The following is a 20,196-nucleotide window of genomic DNA, read 5'->3' on the forward strand; positions in this document are numbered from 1 at the left end:
AAGCATTGACATCATTCATTTATGCAACACAACGAAACGCGTTCCTCAGACCCTCATTAGAAACCTGAGCCCCCCAACAGCTGGGTCTGGTCAACAGCTGGTTCTGGTTCTGGTCCCTGACATTTACTACAGTAGGCTACTGTGTGTTTTCCCTTCATAACATTTTCAGCTTTGGTCACTTTACTGATTGTCATCGATACAAAGTAGAATCAACAAGTGATGAATTATTGTAAGCGGCTCGGCAGCAATATCCAGGTCAAATAAGCTCCATAGCAACATTCACATTAATCAGCAGACTCATGTCGGCCATTCTGCATCACAAGTACTTGAAGTGTAATTCCAAAATGCTGGTATTACTTTGAATGCAGTACTAGTACTTCTAACAGTACTGCTACTTTTACTTAAGTAAAGGGGCCTAGTACCACTTTTTGGACTGGAAATCCAACAAAGGATCTATAACTTTCGCAATGACAACCAAGTGGCACATTTTCTTATTTTTCCTTTATCAGATCAAACTGAAAACCCCATATCCGACTTTCGGCTCGTCCAATCTTCTGTGAATAAGGGTCTTTAATCTGTCCCACGATGTCCAAGCAGTCACATGAATCCCAAAGCCAAACAGGACTTTAATACATTCCTCATTGATACATTGATATAAATACATGACTTTCAACAGAAAATGCCAAATCAAAATACAAAATATACAAAAAGCATCAGAAGCTTGTTTGCCACCCTTCAGTATTTATTAAAACAGGAGGTTTTCCCGTTGGTTCCCGGGTCGAGCAGTAAAAGCCAGTGTCCAGCATTGCAGTGGCAACAATTTTCAAGTGAAAACTGGGGTCTGTGTTGGCTCCCCCAACAATAAAGGGGGGTGAGGGGCGGCGGGCGGGCGGGGGGTTAAACAGTGACACTACATCACTGACTGTTCCTCCTACTGCAACTGTCTGCTTCATCCCAGAATCCACCGATCAGACTGAGACGAGTTCAGCTGCACAGACTCGCTGCTGTCTCCATCCTCATGCTGAAACACACACACACACACACACACACACACACACACACACACACACACACACACACACACACACACACACACACACACACAGAGAGAGACATTAAAGCAGTCTGGCAACAACACTAAACTGCTTGTAGCCCTGAGACTGACAGAGAGAGACATTTTTTAATTGCATCGTTAAAGCTGGTCTGGTTGATTTCCCCATGACATTATAATTCCAAATGAAGGTAACTGGAATGAGGAGAGGTTCTGACAATGCCTCCCATGAAGTGATGATGAGTGATTAGTACATTTCTGCTTCTTAATTGTTTATTGTAACTTCATAATGTGTAAAACACAGTCCAGATGTTTTATTGTGACGGAGTGTTGTTGCTAAATTATTCTTTTTGCAGTGCAGAGACTTGGAAGCGGGAACTCGCCGGGCAAATGTGGAGGCTGACAGTGAATCTGAGTGAAACCCAAACTAAAGTTTCCACATAAAGCTACGTTTCACCTTGTTGGCGATGGCCCGGAGTTTCCCCAGCAAGGTTGGTTTCTGGGCGTAGACCACGTCGTCGTCGGCCTCCTCTCCTTCGGCCAGGGCACAGCTGTCTGCAGCTGGCAGCTCGCAGTCCTTGTTGGCAGACATTACCAGACGAGAATACTTGTACTCCAGCCTGACCACAGACCACAGGGACTTTGTCACCATGAGGCAGCATGTTATTCAGCATAGGCAATATTCTAATACCACATACATTTTTAAATAACCCTAAATTATGATGCCATAACCGCACTGCTCAGGACAAACCAGATCCCTGCTGTTTTTCAGCTCCTTTCACTGTCACACATTCATTATCATTTCAATAAGCTTCTCTTCATAAAAAGATTTTACAGTGCACCAATATCCCTCCTTTATTCACGCTGACATACTGCGCTCTACTGTTTCCCTTGCCAGTATTAAATATTTAAAATATTTTAATATTTATTCAATATACAAAATTGAGATATATTATAATGAGATCAAGAAATATTCAAATTATTGTTCCTTCCCTAAAAGTCACTTTAAAAAAAATAGCACCGTTATCCAATGTTTTACAAACATTTATTATCATCAATGAAGTTATAATTTGTAGTTCTTTCAAAAAGATTTTTGGTGTAAAAATTATATTCTCCAGATAATTTATAAATTTCTTCTCAAAACAATATTTGTTTTTATAAAATTTCAGAGCTTTTCTTAAGACAAATTCCCTTTTCCCCAGACAAATACTTAACTTTTCACAATATTTATTCCTTAAATCATTTTACAAGATTAAAATTCAATAATTCAGACCTCTGATACTCTGAAATAAATAATTAAACTCCTACTTGAAGGAGGACACAACTATAAAAAGGGCCACAAACAGACTTTGCTGTTGATCGCAGGCAAAAGTACAAAGATGTGAGTCACCGCTTTACTGTTAGTGTCGCAAACAGCTGCTGCTACGTTAAACTACCAATTAAATCTTAAAGGCTTTGTTGGCTTGTCCTCAAATGACGGTGGTGTGTTCAATTGCCAAGTGCCTCTAACCTCTTGTTTTTCTTCCAGAAATAGCAGGTCAGGGCAATGAGCAGCACGGCCACAAAGGCTCCGCCACCAACGCCGACTTTCAGCCACAGAGCGATAGCCTCGCAGGGGGAGGAGCTCCTGGGGGGCAGAGAAACTCCTTTGGTGCACGACTTGGGCTCGTTCCACACATACAGAGTTTCCTGGAGGGAGACGAATGGAGAATTCCTGCATTTTTGTGTGTGCGACTGTAAGCACAGAGAGTCTGAACAAGTCAAATCAAGCTGCTTTGTGTTCTGTTTTTGTTCTGATGAATATCTGAGACTCATGGGAAAGAGAGACAGGAAGCACAATCACACACAAGTGTTCAGCATTTATTTTGCAGCCGGTTCTGATTTGTCTCAACATCTTTTTTTACGGGCTGTAACTGTGGATGGATTACTGAACTGAAACAAGCCCAGACGCCAAAGAGCTCAGGGCACCTCATAAAATGACAGACAACAAATGACCACAAAAGGAGCAAATAAGAGTTGTTTCCTTTGTTTGTGCCCAGCGGCCCACAATCCACCCAGATGATCTAGTTTTGTTTTAGGTTTTCATCTGAGGAAATTGTTACAATTAACAACAACTCACATTTTATAAAGACATTTATCAGAAATGTAACATGAAGCAACTGTAAGTTTCGAGCTGCCCCTTTGCAGATCGTGTGTGTGTGTGTGTGTGTGTGTGTGTGTGTGTGTGTGTGTGTGTGTGTGTGTGTGTGTGTGTGTGTGTGTGTGTGTGTTACCTGGACACCCCCCTTGCACGCTCCCTCAATCTGGTGGTAGTCGTCCTCGGTGCAGCGTGGACAGGCGCTGGCGCTTTCCCATAGGAAATGAAACGTACATCCATCGCAGGTTCCTGCAGGACACGAGCTGCACAAACAGGTTTTTAAACTAATGTCTTACGGTCTAATATTTACACATTTCATTTCTACTACTTTTTTACTACTCAAAGCCTGCAAAGATATACACGTTTCAATAGGAGGTAAACATGTTCCTGTCTCACATTTTAAGGAAACATGCTGCTGACAAATTCTGTTTCTCAGTTTACAATGAGAATAAGCTTTTTTAAATAACATGCACAATATAGCATTTGCTTTTTATTTGCCTTATATTTATTTACAGTGTCCCAACATTTTTGGAAACTGGTTTCTATGTTGACAGCTAATCGTTTACAGCGACTCTACCAAAGACTTTCACGTGCACATGCTCAGTTACCTGGGCACAGAGAGTTCACTGTGCTCAGACTTCTTTGGGTTACAGCGGACAGTGATGACTGAACTCCGACCCTGATCACACGAGGCTGTTGCCTGAGTTGATCTGAAAGAGAATCAAAGGCACGAGGTGAGAATCTTAATGCATCAAAGCCTGTAACTTCCTCTGTGTTTCACATTGTACCTGTAGAAGAAGTTAATGTCTGGAACGTCCTCTGAGCTTCCCGGGAAAAGACCTGGTTTAGCGTGAACGCCGTTCAGGACCGTGTCGACTGTTGCTCCTAGAAGCCAGAGAGTTAACGTTAAAGGTTTAGTTTAATACCATGTATGGGGGTTGGCTGTAGCTCAGTTGGTAACGCAGATGCCCACGGACCACAGGTTCAGTGGTTTGATTCCCAGTCCCCCCTGCCTTCGTGTCAAAGTGTCCTTGGGCATGACACTGAACCTCAAGCTTTACCCGCTGGGTCAGGTGAGCACCTTGCGCAGCAGCAACCACCGTTGGTGTGTGAGTGTGTGAACGGGAAGAAACTATTATTTCTTCAAAGCAGCACACTTTGAACAAATGCACTATATAAGCGGCCATGTACCTCCAAGGTAACGGTGATCTTACCGATGAAAGTGTCTGCAAGGCTGATGGACTGGGAGGAAATGGCCATCCTGAATCCCCGGCCATCTGCTGGTATGATGGTTGATTGACAGATGAAACTCTCCACTGAGTTGACAAACTGAGCCGAGTCGCTTTGGTCGTCTTTGCTGGACACGTCGGTGACATTATCTGTGCAGACAGCGGCTCTCTTCCCCTGCAGCAGACAGTTGCTATGGTTACGCACGATAGCAGCTTTTTTTTTATACTTCTTTAATATCCAGTACTAATGACAGTAAAGCACAGAACTGAAATAAAAAAACATCAGAAACAAAATCTGTTTTTGATTAAATTAGATCCGTTGATCAGGTGTGTGTGAATTACCTGGTGGCCACACAGGCTAATGTTGAACAGGTGAAGGTACTTCGTGCCTTTAGAGGTGAAACTGGGCCCGATGGTCAGTGAGGCTGCAGCGCTCAGAGCGCTGAGGTCAAAGGTCAGCGTCCGGTTGTTGAGTGTGTGGGAGAAAGAGCAGTCGCTGTAGCAGCGGGAGTGTTCCTGAGGGGCAAGGGAAAACGAACCCTCAACCACTGGCTTAAAAATGTAATATTACATTTATATTTAAATATTAAAGAATATTTCAATTAAATTATCAAATGTTTTGAGCAAACAAGTTATGATTTCTATTTCTAATCTGTTTAATGAAATAATCGGTTATCACTGCTGGGACAGTTCTGTCTCTTCACCCTTTCTGACTCTGGACTTCAGGACGTCTGGGGGGAGGAGGTGGAAGTAGTTTTGCAGTAAAAACACCTGTGTGTCCACCTGGACAATAAACTGGACTGGTCAGTTAATGCTGCATCAGGATACAGGAAAACGCAGAGCAGGCTGTACTTCATAAGGGGACTAAGGTCCTTCAACATCTGCAGCAGCATGCTGTGGATGTCCTACGAGTCCCTACGAGCTCCATCTTCGATGCTGTGGTTTGCTGTGGCAGCAACATGAAGGTGGCAGACGGTAACAGACTGGACAAACTAATGAGGGGGCTGGTTCTGTTCTGAGGGAGAAGCTGGACCCTCTGCATGTTGTGGCTGAGAGGAGAATGTCGTCCAAACTCCTCTCAGTCCTGGACTTTCCCTCCCACCCAGTCCACTGTGTGCTGGCTGCACAGAGGAGCACTTTCAGCCAGAGACGGATCACAGTCAAGTGCTCCACAGAACCACAGGAGGGGGACTGAATGCTCAAAATGGACAAATAGTATTGTTTTTATTTCATCCATGTCATTTATATCTAGCTGGGTTTTTTTATTATTGACCTGTAGTTTGGACTTGTACTTGTTTATTGTCTTGGTTTGGTGGAAGCATTTTCCCTTCTTTTCTACTTTTCATGTGAAGAGCAGCTGTAACAAGGCAGCACAATGTTAAATCTTAAAAGTCGTTTCCATCTCAGTGTTGCACATTGCAGAAGGTTCATTGGAAGCACTGTTGTTGGCAGAAACATCTTCCACGTTTCCAAACAAATTAGCAGCTCAGACTACGGCTGCCTATTAAACAACAATTATTTTTGTGGAAGATGCTTTAAAGTTTGCAAACTTTAATTTAATGAAACAAAAGAATCCATATTGTCCAGAGGATGGAACCAAGAATCAGGTATCATATCAGCTGCGGTAATAAAAACCATCCCATAATATCCATTCCTAACCCACAGGACCACCGCTCCCCACCTTGTTGCTAATGCTTCCAGGTCCACAGGCAACACACGCATCCTGGCCGTAGGTGCGATTTCCCGTCAGGTGAGTGTCAGGCGGACACTCCTGGCATCGGTTGGTCTCGCTGTCGATGTAGAAACCAGCAGGACAGGGGACGCAGGAGGAGCCCACTCGCTGGGAGTTCTGGGGGACCAGAGCGCAGGCTCGACAGGCTGAGGCCACGCCATCCAGGGCGTTGGACACAGTGATGGAGTACAGCTTCACCATGTCGCTGACATAACGACGCACCTGCAAACAAACTCATATTTAATATAAGGTTGTACAATTGGTCGGCGTCATAATGTACTACAGAGCCTTTACGCACACATCACAGTTATACTGCTGAGAAGTTACATTCGTGCCTGTTTAAAATTAAAATCATCCCCAGTTCCTTTTTGAGTAGGTGAAACATTAATGGAGATGGAGATATTATAAGCTGCACAGCTATTAAATAGAAAGGGAAACGTGTGATATTGTGTTTCCACTCACATCTAGAGCATGGTTGGTTCTCTGAAAGGCCCAGGTAAAAGTGACGGACGCGTTCCTGGTCATGCTGTGTGTGTACGACTGTTTGCCTTTACTTCCCTCCCAGGACTCCACCACTGTGGTGCTCTTCCTGTTCACATCCTGCAGGGGGCGTCGCAGAAAAACAGGAGCTTAAACACTGTCATGATGTGACCACTGTGGCCTGCATTTGAAATTAGTCACCTAATTACTACGTTCTGCTCCAAACACACACACACACACACACACACACACCATCATGAAGTAGAGCTCACAGTCGGCAGAGCAGATTGTCTCGAACACAAAGGATATCCGACCAAATTCACTAGTGGTCATACCAGAAAGGGAGGCTGGGACCCTGCCACAGAAACACAAACACAAGTTTGACACTTTGACCATGATGTGAGCGTCTTGACAGAGAAACTCTAAACTGTGAACGTGTTTGTAGCAGCACTTACTTGAAGCCAGGCACATGCAGGCTGAGGATTAGATAGTCATTGTCCGAACTGCCGGCTCCGCTGCGAATGTGGTCCCCCGCAACCTCCCATCCTGACAGACAGACACACTCTCATTAAACCCTACTGATTCTGGATTAGAGATCTGTGCACGTGTGCTGCGATTTTTAACCCAATAAACCGAACCGTCTGGATGCGTGTGAACAAAATACAAGCAACAAACCTGAACATTTATATTTCGTAGACAACTGAGGAAAGTCGTGTGTGTAGTAGGAGTGAGTTAGTTTGATTTGTTAGTTCCTTAATAGTACTGCAGTTATCCGCCACTTAGAAAGGGGTTAGTGAGTAGTTGCTGTTGTAGAATTACTTCCCATCATTTAGTGGTTAGATTCTTACTTGTTACTTAATAGTTTTCATCACAGATATTTAATAGTTAATTTGTTCCTTATTTTTGTTGTTAGTTATATATTGTAAAATTACTGTTAACTACTTACTTTAGTTAGCAGGTTAACTTGTAGTCAGTAGTAAGTAGTCACTGGTCTTTCAATAGACCATGTACTTCATTACTTAGGTTTTGTTAATAGTTATGTTAGGAGCTAAACGTTAATGTGCTCACCCTTCATGTCATCACATTTGGAATTACCCACGTTGAAACAGGACGTCTTCATGTTGTCAGGCAACACGTTCCACCATTTGTACTCATAACCTAAAACTGGCTCTGTACCTGCAGGGCACTCAGCACACACTGGCACACACACACACACACACACACACACACACACACACAAGCTTTATTTAGATACTACAATGACATTTTCTGCCTTTGTGGATTATCAGGCTTGTAGACATTTCATTCACAATGGAGAACAGACAGAGCTTTATGGGACCAGATGGGGCTGTTTGGAATATACGACTACTGTGAGCTGAACAGACACTAGGGAGTGGAACAGCAAACTGGCACCGACAGAGATGGCAGACGTGCACACAGATGAGCAGGCTTTACCATCGGTGCCATCGGAGTGGGTTCCAGGTGGGCAGGGCAAACAGGTCGAGTCATTGCTGTTGTAGTAGCCGGGGTTGCAGGGAGGGCAGGGCTCTCTCTGCCCTGTCCCTGGCAGCTCCACAGCCCCAGTGATGTTCTCCACGCAGATTTTGGGCTCCACCCAATGATACAGCACCTGCGTCTGTGACAGACAAAGACGTTAAAATTAGCAGCTATGGATGAGGGAAAACACATAACCACGATCAACAAGTGATGTGTGCGTTTACTTCCTGGCCTCAGTCATCAGGTTCCCTCAGCTTTTAGAAATGTGAATCACACCAAGCCCAGAGTGTGGCCAAGTGCCAAGGCAGGAGATGTTTTAGAACAGCTGGCACACAGAGACTTCATTAAGCGATTTTCTTTTCTTACCACGTTAGGAGGCTTCCTGTGTTTCGGATACAAACATGTTTATGATCTGTTTAAATGTTAACAAGAGTGAGCTCAGACGAGTCACAGAATAAAGTCAACCAGCGTAAAAGAAACAGGAATCTGCATGACGTGGTACAGATGGTAAACACGTGGTAAATTAAAAATGTAGCATTATTTGCATCGTTAAGCAAGAACAACTACATGTGTACAACTTACCAAAAACTTCCTTAAAGCTTTCGGGTAAATTGTTTTCGCGCGTTTACATAGAATTTACACGACATAAGAAAAAGGGTATGTTTGATACGTGTGTGTGTGTGTGAAATGTGGGACGTGGACCCCGCTGACCTTTCCTTCGCTGTCGCAGGCCTTGTGGATCTGGAAGTAATCCTTCTCTGTGCACGGCGGCCTCACTTTGCATTCTGCCCACCCCTCATCTGAGAGGGAACCAAATGCAATGATCTATTAAACCTCTGAAAACCAGATGGAGACATCAGAGCCCAAAGCGTTTATGTTAAGCATTTGAGGAAAACAACACTTTGTCAGAGTAGCAGGCAATATTTCATGTATTTTTTATTAATTTTATCATTAGGTTTCCTATATTCTCGTATTTCTTTTAACTGTGCATCACCACTTAATCGTCCTCCGGGGGAACGATAAAAACAACATGTTTTTATTTTCAGAGCGCAGTTACTAAGGAAACCACATACTACATACGTGAATAGTAGTGTTCGGGGCAGTGTGTACAGGAGGACGCTCCCTTAATGGAGAAACTGTTGCTGGGACACGGTTGGCAGGATGAAGAGCCAGGGGTCGGGCTGAACCAGCCGGGTCGGCATGGAAAACACTCGGATGTGTAGGCCACACCTGGACACGTACGGTAGCACCATGCACACACACACACACACACACACACACACGCAGAAACAAACAATCATTTTTGAAAACTCCACCTATTGTAGATTGTGAGTCTTACTTGGTCATTTAAATGCTTCACCTTCTATCTGGATGTTCTTGAGCAGCACAGGTTTGACCCTCTTCCCTCCCACCAGGATGCCCGTGGTTCTCCAGTAAAGGATGTTTGTACCAGTCTTCAGAGTTACCTTTTTAAAAAAAACAGAAAACAGGGAACACACACAAAGTGAAGTGCATGTACACACAAACCGCAACACAGCAAACACGTAATCGGACGCTCACCGTGTGTGTGTCCCACTCTCCATTGTTGGTGACTTTAATCCACTTCTGGTCATCGGTCTGAGCCATTTCCTGACACTGTTCATTCTGGACCTGAACACAGACAGTGTTTGTCTTAGCGGATTGATTGACAGACCCAGACAAGCTGTTTCCACGTTCTTTAAGTTATTCGACGTCAGAGAGGCTCTGACATATAACACAGTGACATAAAACCTACAATCCAAAGATTAAATTGAGGCATCATTTATAGTCCTCGTCCGATTTCCTTCAGCTAATTTCAGGAAAATCCCTTGAGATGTCTTGTATAAAACTAATAAAGTAGATATATGTTGCATGATTTAGGAAGATGCAGGTAGTGGTACTTACATAGAACTCAAAAAAGATGTTGTTGTCAGGGTACTGGTAGGTGAAAGAGACGGAGCCCTGTTTCTCTAGGTGGACGGCATAAACCAGAGACACTGTGCACTCATCACGGTTGGACTCCAGATACAAACCCTGCGGTGTCCACGAAGAGCTGCAGGAACAACCCAACACTCACGCGATGGCTTTGTACTTTGTTTTTGGCTGCATATTCAACTACATGCACAGGAAGTCTTCTAGTGTGTGTGAGTATCTGTGTCACCTGTTACAGGTCTGAATGTCCTCCTCATTTGGCCCAGGGTCCAAGAAGCTGGCCAGGCTGGTGAAGCCTGCAGGGATGGCGTCCCATTGGTCAAAGCGAAGGCCGCTGCCCAGTGAGTAGGAGCCCGCTGCACACGGCGTGCACCGCTGCGTGGACATCTCTAAAAACTTCCCAGCCGGACACGAGAAAGCTGTGAGACAAGCAGGGGGATAGAAGATGGTCATATTAACATGTGGACATACAAAGACAGACACACACACACACACACACACACACTACTCACAGCAGTCTGTTCCTCTGGTTGGAGGTGGAAGGTCTGAGCAGGATCCAGGACTCAGAGGGATGGCGACCCTCCACCGTGATCCTGTGCTGTCACACTCTGTGTACTGGTAGTAGTAGTCTGTCTGCAGAACACACACACACACACACACACACACACACACAGATAAATACACAGATCCTCACACCCCCATGTTTCCATGTTAGGCACCAGTGGCTGGGTTTGCTCTAAGTGTGAACGACCGGATAAAAGTCCAGGGGCCCAAAATATCAGGGGTCCCCTGATGTTCACCTGAGAAATACCACAGCACAAAATTAAACCAAGAAGAAGAAAAACTGCCACAACAGTTTGCAAAGCACAAACACACAAACTAGGAGCACACATGCCGTTTGTGGTCGTTCTGTGAGTCTGTGATAACATTTCATTTATTTTGTGCTGGTTTCACATCGTTTTTGCCTCCACTTGCACTTGTTATACATCTGTTTTTGTCATTTTGTGTTCGTCCTCTTCATTGTGAGAGGGTGTGGGAGCCCTTTACAGTACACGTGTGTATCAGCTGCTTGAATGGATTGTTCTCTAATGTTAATCTTCCCTAACAGACGGCAGTGATCATTCATTGGCTTTTGGCTGAAATGAGGAACTCTTCTTGTTTCCTACAGATTTTGACCATTGTTGCACATCGTCTTTGCGTACGACTTTCAGAGTTTTATCAGTTTTATGAGCAAACTAAAGAACAGCCTGAAACGTCTAAAGTTTGACATGATTTGAGGTTTTGGACCACAGCATAAAGCATTGAAACGCTCACCCTGGGTTACACCCGCTTTTTCTTTCACACACCTTCACAACAATGGAATTTGTGCTCATTTGTTTGTCATTTCTCGGGTCTTTTCCTCTAAACAAATCCCGAATCCTCCGGTCCTACAAGCTCCTGACTCAAAGGTTGACTTGTCATCAATTTGATCCCCTATCCCTCATCTCTGCTTCTCCTCAGTCGCCATGACAACCAGCGCGAATCACCCGGGAGACCAGGGAAACAGATCAAGCCGTATCTTTCTGTAACATCAGCCCGACCTTTTCCCCCACTCTCAACATTTTAACAGTGACGCAGACCCTTATTTGTCCGCTTGCACAGAACGAGCCAGCAGGTGCATTCGTGCGCAGGATGCTATGCTACACCTCAATGAAGCGACCAGCCTCTCGCATGGAAACTGTATGTTTGCATGTGTTGGGGAGGAGGGTGCAGCATGAACAGCTGCATCTGTTGCTGCAGAGGTGATTAGTCATTTAAAAGAGCTCAGGCTTATCTCTACTGCGCACACACACACACACACCTGATTATTATCCTCCACTTCTGCCATTGTTTCAGCCATCTAGCTGCTTCTCAGTTGACTGGACTCTCTGCTGGTTCGTCTGCCCACTTGAACAGCAGGTTTGGAGGAGGAGATGGAGAAGTGCCAGAGCGAGGCTTTGGACTCAAACTACACAGCAAGCTCTACTTAGAGGGTTGTTGCAGATAGATGGTTACAAATTAAGTTATTCTTCATTTGAAGTAAGACTTAATATGTATTAAAGCATCAGATTTGTGGGGGGGGTCCTTAATGACTAAGTGCTAGACAATTCTCATACTGGATGATGATCCATTGATTCGTCACCAAATCATTTCAATGCTCGTAACTCTTCTGTCTCATATGTGATGAGAGGATGCATTAACTATTAAAACAAGCAATTGATTATGAGGAAACGGCTCAATTCTTACTCAACATTTAACACTAGAATTAACTATAAAGTAAAGCAATAAGATCTGCGAGGAAGGTGCCCTGTGACTTACTCTCTTCAAGATTGAGGGAAAACCCTCCAATGAGCTCAGGCCGAAATTTTTGCAACGTAGTGTGATGCTGCCGGAATCCTCCAGACAGCATCCACGCCACGCAACCCCCCACCCTACACCCCCACAGCGGGGGATCCCGTGACGGCTGTGCGGCAGGAGGCCGCTCAGAGGAGGCATTGGGGCCCCGGGCCAGCAGCGTCATCTCGTCATGGAGCGCGCTCATGGCCGACAGGAGCCGCATTGTAAGCGGATCAGCAAGCTGAGGAGGTTCGTGTGTCCCCGCATAGACTCTGACACTGCTGTGGTGATATTGTTTTCCTGTGCAATCTAATCCTGCGTGTGGAGCCAATTTTTTCCATTTGCATTCAATTATTAAAAATTAGAATATTCTTGCAAAAAGAACCAGTTCTCCGAATAATACGGGAGAGAATTAAAGCGCACTCGCCTCGTCGCACGGCCGCAGATCTCCGCTGGCGGACGCTGATGATGCGCGAGCGCTGATGAGGAGGAAAAGGCAGCAGCAGGACCAGGAGGCCCACACCTGCTCCCGCATCCTCAGCTCGGATCACAGACGGCCGGCGGTCCGCCGCCTGCAGCCACAGACAGGAAACGTGCCGAGCAGTGGATTGTTGCCTGGAGTCCGTGTCATTGATGCGCCCGTCTTCCTCCCATCCACTGCTTTTAACGAGCCATCCTCCGCCCACAACACTGTCACAGACACATGAAGGCATTTCCGGGCTAGACTTTCAAATTAAAATTCTCCTGTTCCTAAAGTTAATGCGATGCACATTGTGAAGCCATTTCACTTTGTTATTTCCTGATGACGTGTAATGACGTGGCCTTTAAACTCGTATAGCTTCACTTTCTTCTGCAGGATTTTCCAAAGTGTAGGCCTATAGTGTCATTACTACACAAAAAGGGTTGTGGATTACAATCTTCATATTGTTGGTCTACTTCCTGACAGTATCCTGCTCAGTAATATCAAACTGGTTTGGATTCTTGTCTAATGAGTTCGAACTGGATTTAAAGGTTTAATGACAAATTGTTGAGGTTCTACATTATATGACAGTAATATGAAAATCTATATTTTCTGCATTATTACATGGCGTGGTGACTAAATGGAGATAAAAATCAACTCCAGTAAAACAGGCTCAGCTCATAGATTTAACACACTGACCACATCACACATTAACAGGTTTTCTGACTACACATCATCTACAATTCTGTGTTTTATTCCCTGCCTTGTCTGGAGGACTTATTTCCTGTATATTTGGTGACTCATGGTGACTGCAACAAAACATCCATAATCAGATTAGACATATTACCAACAACAGTCTTAGTTCAAGCCCCAAGCTTTTATTTTGGAAGGCACCTGTCTGGGTCTCAATAATGTGACTTTACTCTCTTAGTTTCAACAAACCAACAGAGACACATGAAGGTGGCAACAAACGTTATCTTGATTGACAACTGCTGAGCTGCATAACTCTGCAGAAAAAAAAAACACGAAAATACTATTGTGCAAATATTTCAAGTGCATGTACGTCCTTAAAAAAGGACTCCAATACAAATACCACACCACATTCTTTACACGGGTTAGCACTAGAACTAGCTACATACCCTAAATTTTAAACTTACAATTTTTGCTTTTGCTAACGTGAACATAAAGTCTAATCCAGATTTTTTTTAAAAGAAATCGGGCGAAAAGCATTTTTGACTATAAACACTCGGTCAGGTGCTTAAGCCGTAATGATACATCAGCATTTAGAATATACCTCTGCAAAAAGTAACGGGTAACTCAAGTTGAAAAAAAGTTCAATACTTACCTCTAAATACTCAAAGTAACAGAAATTTGAAATATTCCACCAATTCCAAACAAGTTGGGAAAATGTAACTGAAAACAGAAAGCAATGATTTGCAAATCTCATCAACCCATATTTTATTCACAATAGAACATAAACAACATTTCAGATGTTGAAACTGACATTTTACCATTTCATGGGAAATATTAGCTCATTTTGAATTTGATGGCAGCAACACATCTCAGAAAAGTTGGAACAGGGCAACAAAAGGCTGGAAAAGTAATTGCTGTCTGCAAATCACTGCATTCTGTTTCTATCTTCCCAACTTTTTTGGAAATGGGTTTATACAATTGTTGAGCACATTTTGCACTTACGTGCAACGTAAGCATTTTTATAAATCAATTTAAATAATTTGGGAGTAAGGCAGGTGCCAACCACATGTGGATAGGCCTAAAATAAAAGTATTTAAGACTGAGTGTGAGCGACATCACACCTGTTTATTCACTGGAGTTAATAAGTATATACCCCTACTCAACAAGTCAAAGTGACTTACATAGATAAACGAACGCACACACAACATTTCTGACTGTCCACTCTCAGCTGAAATTAACTAAAAAAACAAAAACAATAAAAAAATCAATATGTGTAACTGTGGGTCTCAACACTGCTGCACTACGTCTTCAACTGTTAGATTATTAAACCACACTTTTTGCACCGTGTGAGAGATATTATCAGACATGTGGAACAACATACACAGGGACAGTGCTGGCCCATCACACACTCATATTCTTCAGGACATGTTATCGGGGTTGATCTGAACATACGCTGGAGCATGAAAATCAAATGAAGCAGAAATGTTTACAGACAAGCCAACTGCTTCTAAACCTGATTTTTGTGCTGATTCTTTGTTGTGGACTCACTATATTTGTGTTACCTGAAGCTTCTGGGTTATGCACTTAAGTTTGTTTAGATGTCGAGGTTTTGTACGTCAACAGTATTTAATGCTAATACAATGTTTAACGAATGTAATCTGAAACAAATACTCTACAAAGATTTTCTACACCTTGAGGGACCAAGTGAAAAATAAAAATTGTTTTATTTATAATCAAGCTTATAACGTATTAATGAGGAGACTGAATAAGAGTGAAGGTCAGGAGCCAAGGCTGAAATTTCTGCTAGTAAATTCATTTTTGTTCTTAATTTCAAGAAGTGTTGACAATAGAGACTGCATTTAATATTTTTGTATGTATTTGTGTAAAGCATTACACACGACTCTGTTACCAAATGTTAATGTCAAAACGTTAATTTAAGTCTAATAGAGCCAAGGTCCAACATTTTGGGCTACGTGGGAATTTGTGAGGGTTCTATTTATATTTTACACGTATTTCGTTTGCATTTTTCCGTTGCTCGTACGGCATTGTGCTTTGAATCTGTTTATTTATTTTTTTTTTAATTCGCCCCCATTTTTTCCCAGTTTTGGGGACGCCGGCTTCTTACTACGGCGCGCACTGCATTCACCAAAATAAAAATTGGAGACCTTCTCCCGTTATTACGAACTACGCAGTGAAAATGATAAGGGTAGTTTGCTGACCAGCAGGGGGCAGCAGCGGCACAAAGCCGCTCTGCCAAAAACAAAAAAAAATCCTCAAGAAGAAGACAAAGAAGAGCGGAAATGACGTAGTTGCAGAATCAAAACAGTTAAAATCTGACAGCTCGGCACCTTTCCCCACAAACGCTATTAAAATGCAATGGGAATATTATTGCCAGTGTCAGAGATAAACTACACTATTTAGCGAACATCTATAAAGACCGGGGCAACGTTTTATCAGACTGCCGAGGAATGGTAACCAGAGGAAAAGCCTCTTTCGGCCAGTTTACCCAGTAGCTGCGGCTGCTCCCCTGTAGCTAGCTGGTCACCGTTAGCTTCTCCGGCCACAGAAAGTTGCTCCATGGCGATCTACGGGCTGAACATGACCATATATAGCCCGGCCGCAGAGCTCCCTCGCCGGTGAAATGTAAACGGTGACTTGCTCAGAGGGGAAACAAAAACCAAACCCAGCCTGGACGAGACAACACCAGCGCGCCAGCTTCACCATGTCATCTGAGCAGATCATCGCAATCGTCGTGGATGACAAAATCTACGAGGTGAATAAAAAGAAGCTGATAGAGAAGAGCGACTACTTCCGTGCACTGTACAGCTCTGGCATGAGGGAGTCCACAGAGGACTCTGTGCAGCTGCAGGGGCTTAGCGTTCCGGGCCTGGAGTTGGTCCTGGAGTTCATCAACACCTCCAAGGTACAGGTCGTTAACGAGACTCTGGAGGACCTGATTGAAACCGCCTCTTTCTTACAGGTCACCTCAATCCTTAAGCTCCTCACCTCGGAGATCCGGCTGGACAACTGCGTGGAGCTGTACAGCCTCTCTGAGGTTTACGGGACGCATGAGCTGCGTAATGCTTGCCTCAAATACATGAGCTGCTACTATCATCCAATGCTGAGGCGGCCCGAGTTCAACAGCCTGCCCTCTGCTGTCAGAGACCAAGTCAAGGAGATGCGCATGAAAGGCACTGCCACCCTGGTAGCAATCGGAGACTTCACCTGTCTGTCCCCAGATGTTCCAGATCAGGATGAACCCTGGTCCATGCTGAGGTATGGAGAGGTGGAGCAGCGCTGGAAACCGCTGGCAAACAACCTGCCTCCAGATATGATCAATGTAAGAGGATACGGATCGGCTGTCCTTGATAACTACCTGTTTATAGTTGGCGGATACAGGATTACAAGTCAGGAGATTTCTGCCGTGCACTGCTACAACCCCTGTAGGAACGAGTGGAACCAGGTAGCTCCGCTCAACCAGAAAAGGCAAGTCCGAAGTTACAGTGCCGTGCATTAGTTTTTAATGATGGTGCAGTTCTCCAGTTTGCTAGGAACAATCTAAGCTTCAGAGTACTTAGGAGTAAACCACAGTTAGCATTGGCATTTTCTTAGAGGTTAATTGATAAACAATAACTTTTCACTGTCAGTGGTTTGATGCTGTCATGTCTCACTCACTGTGTCCTCTTCCTCAGGTCCAACTTCAAGCTGCTGGCAGCACAAGGGAAGCTGTACGCTGTAGGAGGCCAGTGTCTGGGCACGGTGGAGTGTTACAGCCCGGAGCAGGACTGGTGGACCTGCGTGTCCTCCATGCCCGACCCACTGGCTGAGTTTTCTGCCTGTGAATGTCAGGGAATGATCTATGTGATGGGTGGATACACTGCAAGAGGTTTGTATACTGTGCCTCTAAAAAGCTATTCACCCCCCTTTGAAAGGTTGTTTTCCAGATACAGATGTGTTCATACTGTAATTTAAACACATTAACTGCACTCTGATGTTGTTCATTGAACTAATTTTGTGATTTATTTTAAAACCAACTACTTACTACTCAGGCAATAATTGATTTTTCTTTTTTGATTTAAAAAAAGCCAAGTTAAATTGACCAGACCCTAACATTATGCAACGCAGCGTTTCTGTGTTGGCAAATGTCAGGCATTGTCAATCATTTTGTTCTGCGTTTAGGTTAAAAGTAAAACCTATAGGTCACCATCATTTTATCTATTTAAATCATGGCTGCAACTATTTCCCAGAGCCCCAGATGACACATCAAACTTTTGCCTGTTGAAGAATCCAAAAAAGAAAGTTATTAAACTTAACCAATAAAGAAAAAGTAATTCACGTTTGCTTCTTTCACTTAAATCTTTTCTAATAGATCGAAATACGAATGTCCTTCGCTACTGCCCCACCTCCGACAGCTGGACAGTGTTTCGGTCCTGTTCAGTACACATTCGCAAGCAGCAGATGCTCTCAGTTGAGGACACCATCTACCTGGTGGGTGGCTACACCCACGAGCTGGAGGCAGGGCGGAGGCAGCGGCGGCCCAGCCAGACCGAGGATGTGCTGACGGTGCAGTCCTACAACGTCACCACGGGGGAGTGGATCCAGTTGAAGGAGAACACATCCAAGTCGGGCCTGAACCTGACATGCACACTGCACAATGACGGCGTCTACATCATGAGCCGGGACGTGAGCCTGCCCACCAGTCTGGAGCATCGCGTCTTTCTCAAATACAACATCTTCTCAGACGCCTGGGAGGCCTTCAGGCGCTTCCCCGCTCTGGGACAGAACATGCTGCTGTGTTCGCTTTACCTTCCCAACGTGCTCTGAGGGCTGTTGGGGCCGACTTGAACACCAACAGACAGTGGAGCCCATGCAGCTTTGATGTGGGCCAGTGTGTCGCTTGCTTGGTCTTGCACAGAATGGGGCTTTGTGGCATTAATGTAAACAGTGTTAAACGCCTCATAACCTCTGTGCCTCAAACAAAAAAGCAAAAAAAAAACAAAAAAAAACCATGCACTACATTGTACATACTGCTGTGGATGCAAACACAACAGTCACAGTATATGTATATGACAAGGATGAAACCCACTGACTTGTAGGTGAACAGCATCCCAACAGCTAACTCTAGTTTGTGCTGCTCATGTGTTGGGATTAATATTACATTAAAGTCACAGCGGTTATTATCCAGCAAATCATTTTCTAAAAATTCCTCAAACTCAGATAAGCATCAGGATCAAGTCCGTTATGCATGTTGGACAATAGTGATAAGTTTAAACACCCTGGTGACATCTTTGTTTGAATTAAGAAACCAGATTGGACTTATATTATATTTTAATTATGCACTACAATGTTTTTCCATCCTAGTGTTTAGAAGAGTCTTGAGATTCTGCAGAAGTCTTGAGACGGATGTGAATGGTTGTTTAACGATATACTTCGAACCCGGAAAGTCACTAAAGTCATTACTTTGCAGAGAAGCTGACAGCTACTGTACCACTGTGACCCCGAATGATCAAATACATGAGATGCACAAACTACGGCCATGTAACAACATGGTTTTAAATCTGTGTCAAAACATTCCTGAAGTTTACACTCCAAATATGGCACTGGCTAAATGTTTATCTATAATTCACTACTAACCTTAAAATATCTCAATTCTCTTATTTATGTAGTGTACATAGCAGATAAGCATCACATATGGCTTTGGTTTTACACTGCCAGTTTTATGAGAATTTGAAGTTCCTGGTTTTGGATGGGAAGTGGCCCAGAGGGGGCGTCCTGTGTTGTAATTTCCACTTGCAAACTCGTCTCATTTGCCAGCAAAACACTAAGCAAAGCTTAAAGTGCGACTCCATGAACCGATGCACCTGTGCCTTCTGCAACCTCAGTTGAAAGAAACTCAATATGGTAAAGCACAAAATGCTTTGTTACATTTCCAGCATCTGACCAAAGCTGCTGTTTTCTTTTCTCTCGCTCTCTGCTAAAATAGATTTTGTTTTAATGAAGGTACTTCTTAGGTTCCCGGAAATAATAGTGGTTGTGTGCAGAATTTGAAAAAAGAAGCCTCAAAGTGACATTTAGGTCAGAATTGTTAACCCAACACTTAAAATGTTTGATTTGGTGAATTTAAGCTTTACTCTGTATCATTTGTTTGACAGTTTGGAAATTTAGGTCATGAGAATAAAGGCGACGTTCATGTCCAGTTTTTTGAATTATTCCACAAGCTGCAACATTTGTTTTCATTCACAACTTCCAAATCAACAGAGAACAGTTTGTTTATAGCATAGATAACATATGATGCAACAACTTCCTAAAATATCTTGCCTTGTCATCAAATCGCTCTGTGCTTTCCCAGGAAAACTTGGCACAAACACCCTGATAATCTGTATTCTTGTTTCTAGGACCCCAGAGAGACGCCTGCTGGGTCCCCAAAGTAAACTGGCCTCTGGAGCGAGTTAAAAAAAAAATCGCTGGCATGTATAAGCTGGTTGGGCAGAGAGATTCTATAGCAGAGTTTAAGTTTCCTGTTATTCCATAATTTTCCAAAGCTTTTCTACATTCCATAATTATCAGTGAACTATTCAAACTGCAATGTAGACAGAAATTATAGTTCACATT

General features: G+C 43.7%; 2 protein-coding genes across 4 annotated transcripts; one reads left to right on the forward strand and one right to left on the reverse strand.

Annotated features, from left to right (window-relative positions):
- Positions 1-606: 606 nt before the first annotated feature.
- LOC137106686 (endosome/lysosome-associated apoptosis and autophagy regulator family member 2-like) lies at positions 607-13,121 on the reverse strand. Of its 3 annotated transcripts, none has more exons than XM_067490348.1 (22): positions 12,859-13,121; positions 10,589-10,705; positions 10,306-10,495; positions 10,050-10,197; positions 9,687-9,776; positions 9,487-9,592; positions 9,207-9,356; positions 8,838-8,926; positions 8,085-8,265; positions 7,698-7,826; positions 7,085-7,175; positions 6,882-6,984; positions 6,612-6,749; positions 6,099-6,371; positions 4,760-4,933; positions 4,403-4,592; positions 3,977-4,073; positions 3,797-3,898; positions 3,325-3,451; positions 2,562-2,740; positions 1,509-1,671; positions 607-1,021 (listed from the first exon to the last, which is right to left on the reverse strand). In XM_067490348.1, exons 3-22 carry the CDS (start codon positions 10,461-10,463, stop codon positions 950-952), a joined length of 2,760 nt encoding a protein of 919 aa, XP_067346449.1. In that variant the 5' UTR covers positions 10,464-10,495; positions 10,589-10,705; positions 12,859-13,121; the 3' UTR covers positions 607-949. The 3 variants fall into 3 exon arrangements, with proteins under 3 accessions (XP_067346449.1, XP_067346446.1, XP_067346447.1); XM_067490345.1 differs by having other exon boundaries at positions 10,589-10,709; positions 12,859-13,106; XM_067490346.1 differs by lacking the exon at positions 12,859-13,121 and adding an exon at positions 11,917-12,821 and having other exon boundaries at positions 10,589-10,709.
- A 2,749-nt stretch (positions 13,122-15,870) lies between these two features.
- On the forward strand, positions 15,871-19,780 carry klhl42 (kelch-like family, member 42). The gene is made up of 3 exons (XM_067490358.1): positions 15,871-17,070; positions 17,277-17,470; positions 17,954-19,780. The coding sequence occupies exons 1-3, from the start codon at positions 16,307-16,309 to the stop codon at positions 18,406-18,408; spliced, it is 1,413 nt and encodes a 470-aa protein (XP_067346459.1). The 5' UTR covers positions 15,871-16,306; the 3' UTR covers positions 18,409-19,780.
- Positions 19,781-20,196: the final 416 nt, after the last annotated feature.

Source organism: Channa argus, chromosome 21 (assembly GCF_033026475.1).
Source record: "Channa argus isolate prfri chromosome 21, Channa argus male v1.0, whole genome shotgun sequence".
In the NCBI taxonomy this organism is placed as follows: domain Eukaryota; kingdom Metazoa; phylum Chordata; class Actinopteri; order Anabantiformes; family Channidae; genus Channa; species Channa argus.

Coding starts and splice junctions, on each gene's coding strand:
- LOC137106686 (XM_067490345.1), bottom strand. CDS start 12,966: ATGCGGGAGCAGGTGTGGGCCTCCTGGTCCTGCTGCTGCCTTTTCCTC. Junction 6,985..7,084: donor CTGCATGTGCCTGGCTTCAA/GTAAGTGCTGCT, acceptor TTTCTGTGGCAG/GGTCCCAGCCTCCCTTTCTG. Junction 6,372..6,611: donor GAACCAACCATGCTCTAGAT/GTGAGTGGAAAC, acceptor GTTTGTTTGCAG/GTGCGTCGTTATGTCAGCGA.
- klhl42 (XM_067490358.1), top strand. CDS start 16,307: ATGTCATCTGAGCAGATCATCGCAATCGTCGTGGATGACAAAATCTAC. Junction 17,071..17,276: donor GCTCCGCTCAACCAGAAAAG/GCAAGTCCGAAG, acceptor CCTCTTCCTCAG/GTCCAACTTCAAGCTGCTGG. Junction 17,471..17,953: donor GGGTGGATACACTGCAAGAG/GTTTGTATACTG, acceptor CTTTTCTAATAG/ATCGAAATACGAATGTCCTT.